This window comes from Trypanosoma theileri, assembly GCF_002087225.1.
Source record: "Trypanosoma theileri isolate Edinburgh chromosome Unknown TM35_Tth_33_V1, whole genome shotgun sequence".
NCBI classification, from domain to species: domain Eukaryota; phylum Euglenozoa; class Kinetoplastea; order Trypanosomatida; family Trypanosomatidae; genus Trypanosoma; species Trypanosoma theileri.
In genome coordinates, this window is record NW_021639875.1 from 218,050 (window position 1) to 226,522 (window position 8,473).

An 8,473-nucleotide genomic window follows, 5' to 3' on the forward strand; every position below is an offset into this window, starting at 1 on the left:
CCCATCCACAGCTTCACGAACCCCAAGATTCTTCTCTTCCAGAAGTATGAGGACTGTAAGCAGCTGAAGTTGGAGTAGACCGTAAAGGTGCTGAATTCAAAAGAGAATCAACAACTCAATTTAAAAATTTTCATCCAGGTTGAAAAAGATGGACGAGTAGGGGATTGAACCCTGGGCCTCCTGTATGCAAAACAGGCGCTCTACCACTGAGCTACACGCCCTGATGACTCCTCTCATCGTGAGAGCACAACCGCTATTTTTTTCTTTAATTGATAACCCCTCGCCTTATTCGGATAATGTTTATAATAATAATAATTTTCTCCCCCCAAAATAGATTACGGAATTTGTTTTTTTTTTTTTTGGTGTTATTTGGAGTTAACGAAGTTGCCCTCAAAATAATAATAATAATAATAAAGGATTCTGTTTAGAGTTTAAGTCTTCTCTTTATTATTAGTGGTTTTTTAAGGTTACCTGAAAATAGAGCTTTTCATTGAAAACTTGAATTGAGACTATATTTCAACTGTGCCAAGATTGCATGCCCCTTCACAAAGAAGAATACTCAAAGAGAAGAAAAGGAAAATGTTATTTTTGTTTAAAGGTAGTTTCTACATCCCCTTTAGTAAAGAAAATAATTATTAATGATATTCCCAGGAATAATAATAATAATAATAATAATAAATATAAAAAACCAAACTCAACGTTCATCAACATTATATGCTTAAATACCACATAGATATTCCTTCAGTATTTTTTTTTTTAGAAATCGAATACGCTTGCACGCTTGCACTGACCAACCCAAACTCAAAAAAGAAAAAAAAAGAAAGAATCAAAAACTGTAAAAACACACACAAAAAAAAAACAATAAAAATATCAATTGGTGGAGTTAATTCTTCACCAAAGGACCTTTTAGTGCCATGAAGACAGACTTGGTCTCTGTATAATGCTGAAGAGCTTGATCACCCAATTCCCTACCAATACCACTTTGTTTAAATCCACCAAATGGCATAGAAGCATCAAAGCAATTCCAGCAATTTACCCACACCGTACCAGCCTTTAAAAATGAGGAACAGTACATAATCTTTTCAATATCAGGCGTGCAAATACCAGCAGCGAGTCCATATGTTGTGTTGTTAGCACGTTCAATAACCTCATCCATTGTTTTAAATTTTATTACACATACCACAGGACCAAAGATCTCCTCTCGTACAATCGTCATTTTATCATTAACCCCTGCAAATACGGTGGGTTTCACAAAGTATCCACGCCCAGCACACCGTTCTCCACCTGTTACCACAATACCTCCTTCTTTCTTACCCTTTTCAATGTATTCAAGGACACGTTGATGTTGCCTTGCAGAGATAAGTGGTCCAAGATCATTAGCAGGATCATTACCAGGACCAATGCGGCGGGACTCTGCCAACACCCGAAGTTTCGCCAGAAATGCATCATGTACACTCTCATGAACAAATATCCGGGATGATGCTGTGCAGACTTGTCCCATATTAAAGTAAATACCATGCGATGCGACATCGGCGGCAGCATCAAGATCGGCATCTTCAAAGACAATAAGTGGTGATTTTCCACCCAACTCCAGTGTTACCCGCTTTAAGTTACTCTCCGCCGCCATTCGCATAATTTGATGCCCCACAACAGTAGATCCTGTAAAGGCAATTTTATCCACATCCTGGTGAAGTGCCAGTCGTGCCCCGGCGGTTGCCCCGTAGCCTGGGAGAATATTTAACACACCTGCTGGATAACCGGCTTCCATGGCGAGTTCACCGAGACGCAGTGCCCCCAGTGGGGTTTGCTCAGCGGGTTTAAGTACAACAGCATTACCCATTGCCAACGCTGGTGCGAGTTTCCATGCTGCCATTAGGAGTGGGAAGTTCCAAGGGATAATTTGTCCACACACACCCACAGGCTCACGCTTTAAGAAGGCAAAGTTCTTTCCAGAAACAGGGAGAACTTGACCACAGACCTTATCTGCCCATCCAGCGTAGTAGCGGAAACATTCCTCCACCAACATTAAATCAACATTAAGGGCTACCGTATAGGGTTTACCATTATCAAGACATTCAATAGCCGCAAGTTCTTCACGATGTCGGTGAATAGCATCAGCGAGTTTAAGCATGAGAGCACGACGGTAGGCTCCATCTGTGGTGCGGTATTCATTAAATGCCTTGCGGGCTGCAGTAACGGCGATATCTACATCCGCCTCCGCCGCCTCCGCCACGTGTGCACAAACCTCCTCCGTTGCTGGATTCACCACATCAAATGTTTTTCCCGAAACCGCAGGTACAAATCTGCCGTTGATAAGTAACTTGTCTTGCAAGCGCTTAATAACAGGCGGTTTGTTGGTAAAGAACTTTGTGGTAGCGCGGAACATGTGTCTGTTTTACCTGATATATAAAAAAGAAAGAAAAAAACAAACATGTCATGGAATTAAATGAAAATAACAGTAGAGATTCAAGTTCATATGTGGTAACCATCAATGATAATGATAAAACAAAAACGAAGAAAATAATGGCACAGGGTTTCCCTTTCTTTTTTTTTTTTTTCTTCCAACCACTTTAACTCAGATCCCTCTGCCTTCAATGTACGTATATACCTTTCTTTCTCTCTCTCCCTCTCTCCCTCTCTCCCTTCTCGTGATAGCAAAAGAGTAAAAGAGAGAGATATATTCCCCCGCATTTTTTTAAAAAAATGAGAATAACAACAGAAAAAAAAAAGGAGCTAAACTCCTGCCTTGAGGCAGTATAAAGATAATATCTTCTTCCTCCTCCTCTCCCTCTTCTTATTCCCTTGCAAATAATAAAAAAAAGGAATCTATTTCGCTAAATAAATAAATGACTCATTGTATTTTTCAAAAAAACAAGAATCAGTCCTAAACGCAAATGGTTTTCCTAATACTACATAGCGCGAATAGTTCCCCCTTGACCCATATTGCTCCTACTACCATACGTATTCTCCTTTATTATTTTTTTTTTCTTTTTTTTTCTCTCATTTGCGTAAATATCATTTAACAATTAACTGAAAGCTCTAAGAATTCAGAAATAAACTCATTTCCATGCACAACGGAAAAAAAAAAACAACGATTCACATACATATGTACCCTACAGGCATAGCTGTAAGATAATATAATAATAATAATAATAATAAAAACACACACAAAAAAGAAAAAAATGGTAATATGGGATAATAAGAAATTAAGGAACGGATAGAGTGAAAAGGGCAAATTCAGTGTGTTTATCGCTTTCTTTTTCCCTTCTCCCCCCTTTATCTCGCTTATTTCGTATAATAGGAGCGCAAGAAAAAAAAAGGAAAAGAAGGGAAAAAAAAAGGACGGAAGAGTGTTCCCACACCTATTTTCACCTTTCCCCGTGTACTCTCCAGGGAGTAGAAATACAAGAAAACAAACAAACAAACACAAAAAAAAAAGATCTGGTGGTAGACAGATAAGGGGTAATGTTTTCTCTTTCTCTTCTCGCTGGTATTACTAGTACTTCTGCTATTTCCCTTCCACTACTATCATACCACCTGATACAAATCACATTTCTCTCTTCCATAAATATATATCATCTCTCTCTCTACAATTACTCGGCCCTATTCTTCTCTCTCTTTTCTTCTTTCTTTCTTTCTTTCTTTCTTTCCTTCTTCTTTTCTGTTTATTAAGCCGGAATGTAGAACTTGTGTCTGCCAGAGGAGGAGGCCTCACCAATTACTGTGGCGTACTGATCACTGTACTGCCAGACGTGGGACATGTGATCCCACGGGGAGTTGTTAATGGCCTCCTCCCACTCCTTATTCACCACCTTACGCCAGGTCGGGTTATTCGCCGGTGTGTAGACACAATAGTAATAGCGGAGAACAGAGAAGATGGCACTGCCAAGCACCGCCAATGCGCCTGCCACTTTAATCGCCGCATAGCGTGGCAGTTTATTTCCCTCACCAAAGAATTTATCCGAGACTCGCATAGCGACAACGGTGTCCACGGCATCTTTATATTGTTGGGGATCTTTAAAGTGGGCGAGGGCCTCTGGATGATAATAAACCTCCCGGCGTACATTCAGAACGGAGCGGAATGAGAAGGAACTCATGTTTGGCACTCGAGAGCGGAACTCTGCGAGGGTTGTGGCGGGAGCCCAAGCACCAAATGGACGTGGCATTTTTTTTTTTCTTTTCTTCTTCTTTTTTTTCTTTATGTAAATAAATAAATATAAATATGTTTGTTAGACGCTTTAAAGTATACTTTTCTTTTTTTCTTTTTTTCGTTTTAATCTGTCCGTTTATTTTTTTTCTCTTTCTTGCACGGTAGAGATAGCAGCAGGGCCTAATACTATAAGCATTTGAGGAGAAATGGATTCATAAAAAAAGGAAAAAAAAAGGGAATGAATGAAAAACCATTTTGAATGGATCACCAATATATATATATATATATATATATATATATATATATATATATAGTGTAGTAGTTATATATCACGTTTAAAGAAAGAATAAATAAATAAATAGTTCCCCTATTCATTTCTTTTATAGTGTATATGTGTGTTTGCAGGTGTTTTCTTCTTCCTCTTCTTCTTTTCCTTTTCTTCTTCTCTTTCGCTTGCCTTAAACGCAACAAATCAACACTGCAATGGTGGTAATATGTGAAAAATAGAAAACAGCACAATCTTTCAATGATCAGCATGACTCTATTCCCACATATATATATATATATATCCACACACACACACACAAATACATTATAGACTATCTCATTCATTCACTATCTCTCTCTTTCTCTCTATTTCACACAAACACATACACACAAACACAACAATAATAATAATAATAATAACAATAACAAAAAAGTCCTTATTTTAGCTTCAGCAGTTTATCGTCGTCTTCATTGCTGATACAAAAAAATAAAAATAAAGGACTGATTCCTAATTCCTACGAATAGGAGTGCAAATACAAACAAATACATAAACAAATAAAATAAGTAGTTAAACTACACGAACTCACTACACTCCTAAAAAAATAAAATAAAATAAATAAAAATACAGTAAATAAATAAATAAAACATCCCCATCCTACCTACCGAATTTACCTTCTATTTTCCTTTTGTTTTGATTCTTCTCAATTAATCCCTCTTCTCTATACTGCTATTTTCCCTTTTATAGCAACAGACCTAGCCACCTTTTTTTTTTTTTTTCTCCCTCTCAATATTCCCAGTAAGGGAGGAAGAAAATAAACCAATTTCTCTCACTCTCATTCTCTCTCCTGGTTTATTTGTATACAATTCTGTCTATTGCTTCTCTCCCAAATATCCCAACAGACACACACACACACACAAAGACAGACACACACTCTCTCTTGCTGCTGTTATGGCTGACTACAAGTATTCGAATTAATGACCTGTAATCCCCCAACACATTTAATATAATACCATTAACACCCCACTCCACACAAGAAAATAATAAAAAGAAAAGGTAAAGTGAGAAACAGAGAAGTGTGTCTCTGTCTGTGTCTAACGGGATAATAATAGGGGTTTGAGAACAAGAAAGAAAGAAAGAGCAAATCTGTTGCGTATACATACATACATACGTACACAGACCACATATCCTAATCTCCATTCACAAGGAAAAAGGAAAGGAAATAAATAAAGAAAAAAAAAAAAAAAAAAAAACCACGTCCTTTGAACCTCTTCCATAAATATCTTCTCTCTCTACAATTACGTGGCCCAATTCTTTTCTTTCTTTCTTTCCTTCTTCTTTTCTGTTTATTAAGCCGGAATGTAGAATTTGCGTCTGCCAAAGGAGGAGGCCTCACCAATCACCGCAGCGTACTGATCACTGTACTGCCAGACATGAGACATGTGATCCCACGGGGAGTTGTTAATGGCCTCCTCCCACTCCTTATTCACCACCTTACGCCAGGTCGGGTTATTCGCCGGCACATACACCCCATAGTAATAGCGGAGAACAGCAAATACAGATACCGCAAAGGCAGCCATAATGACTGTCAGTTTCATAAATGCATGACGGGGCAGTTTATTTCCCTCACCAAAGAATTTATCCGAGACTCGCATAGATACAATGGTGTCCAGGGCATCTTTATACTGTTGGGGATCTTTAAAGTGGGCGAGGGCCTCTGGATGATAATAAACCTCACGGCGTACACGAGGTAATAAGAGGAAAGAAAAGGCTCTCATGCCTGGCATGCGTGCACGGTACTCTGCGAGAGTTGTGGCGGGAGCCCAAGCACCAAATGGACGTGGCATTTTTTTCTTCTTTTTTATATAAATAAATAAATAAAAGTGTTTTTTTTTTTTTTTGGTTTTATTCTACTGGTTTGCTTTTGTTTTTTTTGTTTTTGTTCTGGCTTTACCTTTTAACAGTAAGCTACCTACTCCTTTGTCTTTATCTGAAGTAAAAAATGAAATGAGAAAGAAAACAAAGAAAGAGAGAGGTATATAGATATAAATATATACATATAAATAAGAAAGAAGAAGATAAATTATAGAGAAACTAATTCTTCTTCTATTTATAAAAGGATCCAAACAGAAAGAAAAGAACAAAAAAGAAAAAAAAAACAGGGGGATAAAGCATCAGATGTGTCATCGTGAAGAGACATACACACGGGTGAATTGTACTCGTCATTAGGTTCCCGCTCCAAAATAAATGGGGCATTGATAACTTTACCAATGCATTCATCTTTGTTTTGTTTTGTTTCTTTGTTTGCTGAAGGTTTTTGTTTTTTTATTTATTTTTTTCTTTTCTTTTCTTTTCTTCTTTGCTTTCTTTCTTTCATTTTCTTTGTTGTTTTTATTTGGATTTTTATTCCCGCTGCGAATGAGTCTGTTCGAATACAAGCAAAAATACTCCAAAACGTGGAAACATGGGTAAATAAAAGAGAAAGAGAGACAAACAGATAAACAGATAGAAGAGAAAAGTAATGAAAAAAAGAAAAAAAAAACAAAAAAGAGAAAAAAATGGAAAATAATAGGGGATAACATTCCATAGTAATACCCCATAACAGTAATAATAATAATAAAAGATAAAAAGAACTCCACATTTCACATCTGATTGCAAATATTGCTCCTCTCATCCTTTCCTTCCTTCTTTTTTTCACCCCACAAATACCGTAATCATATAAACGCCTCTCTCTCTCACTCTACCACACTCCATAAATGATATCAGCAATAGTAATAATAATAATAATAATAATAATAATAATAATAATAATAATTCTGACAGTAGCATTATCATCTCATAAACATAAACACAAAGAGATAAACAGAGATATGCTCATCGCTCTGGGGCCCCACTAATGATATTATATGGTACTCCACTTCGTGTGGGGGATGTACGGCGTCTGGCCCCACAACTAGCCGCACAAATCTCCGCAGAAGAGACCGGCTTCGCAGGCGACATTCCTCTCGTGCCCGTTTCTTGTTTTTTCGCCCGGAATTCCTGATCTCGCATGTATTCCTCATATTGTAATTCGTATGCAGTTTTATGTCGTCCCTCTGTTGCCCCTGATGAGGAGGAGGAGGAGGGATGTAATGGTCCTCCTGTCGTCTTCTGTGCAGTAGATTGTGGATGCTGTTGTTGTTGTTGATGTTCTTTCTGTTCTTTTAATAATAATTGTTGTTGTTGTTGTCTTTGTTGTTGTTGTTGTTGTTGAGAGGCGTATCCTTTATGTAAAGGTTCTAAATTTCTACACTGCCGTCCCCGCGGCTGCCAACGATCAAAGTATCTGTGAAACACCACAAAGTTATTAGACTGTGGTGTATACTCTACCAATCCATAATATTTTCGTAGGAAGGAAAGAAACTTCACACTTGGGCGATCAATCGCCACCTCCTCTGGTCTAAGTCCCTCATGGGATAACATAAAGTCAAATAACATCTTTCCAAATCCCTGTCGTTGACAAGAGGTCTCCACAAAGAAATCCAACACACACAAGGGATCCATCTCCACCAATCCCCGCTGGGATGGATGTGTGATGAATAACTTCTTCACCCCCACCTTGAGAATCCCAACGCCATGGCCATCATGACAGGCTAAATATAATCGTGCCTGTCGGTTCTCACGTAGGCGGGCCACAGAGGTGAGAACCGTATGGAGTGATTGGGCCTCTTTACTACGCACGCCGAGAATGTTGATGGTTTGCATTAAACGATCGGCGTGTCCATCGGCGTTGTGGAGTCGACGTTCATCGTCCAGGGCGGCGCCATCCCACGCCGTCACGCCGTTGGGGAGCTGCAGCAGCGGCAGTGAAGAGGATGAGGGGCCGTCCGCTGGGGGGGCGTACGTCATTGGGAATCCAACGTACTAGAGTGTGTGTATATATAAATAGATAAATAGATAGATAGAGATGAGAGGGAGTGAATTCTTTTCTTTTCTCTTTTTGTTCTTTTGATTGTTTTTTCTTTTTTTTCTCACGCTCTCTTCTTTCTTTTTTCTTTTGTGTGTGTGTGTGTGTGTGT

The 8,473-nt window shown here is 38.5% G+C and overlaps 4 protein-coding genes across 4 annotated transcripts; all 4 read right to left on the bottom strand.

Annotated features, from left to right (window-relative positions):
* Positions 1 to 883: 883 nt before the first annotated feature.
* TM35_000331890 (aldehyde dehydrogenase, mitochondrial precursor) lies at positions 884 to 2,386 on the bottom strand (the record flags this gene model as incomplete). The annotated part of the gene is made up of 1 exon (XM_029028945.1): positions 884 to 2,386. One exon carries the CDS (start codon positions 2,384 to 2,386, stop codon positions 884 to 886), a length of 1,503 nt encoding a protein of 500 aa, XP_028879798.1.
* Positions 2,387 to 3,668: 1,282 nt separating this feature from the next.
* On the bottom strand, positions 3,669 to 4,166 carry TM35_000331900 (cytochrome c oxidase VII; the record flags this gene model as incomplete). Its single annotated transcript, XM_029028946.1, has 1 exon — positions 3,669 to 4,166. One exon carries the CDS (start codon positions 4,164 to 4,166, stop codon positions 3,669 to 3,671), a length of 498 nt encoding a protein of 165 aa, XP_028879799.1.
* A 1,598-nt stretch (positions 4,167 to 5,764) lies between these two features.
* Positions 5,765 to 6,262, bottom strand: TM35_000331910 (cytochrome c oxidase VII; the record flags this gene model as incomplete). The annotated part of the gene is made up of 1 exon (XM_029028947.1): positions 5,765 to 6,262. One exon carries the CDS (start codon positions 6,260 to 6,262, stop codon positions 5,765 to 5,767), a length of 498 nt encoding a protein of 165 aa, XP_028879800.1.
* Positions 6,263 to 7,289: 1,027 nt separating this feature from the next.
* On the bottom strand, positions 7,290 to 8,303 carry TM35_000331920 (uncharacterized protein; the record flags this gene model as incomplete). Its single annotated transcript, XM_029028948.1, has 1 exon — positions 7,290 to 8,303. One exon carries the CDS (start codon positions 8,301 to 8,303, stop codon positions 7,290 to 7,292), a length of 1,014 nt encoding a protein of 337 aa, XP_028879801.1.
* Positions 8,304 to 8,473: the final 170 nt, after the last annotated feature.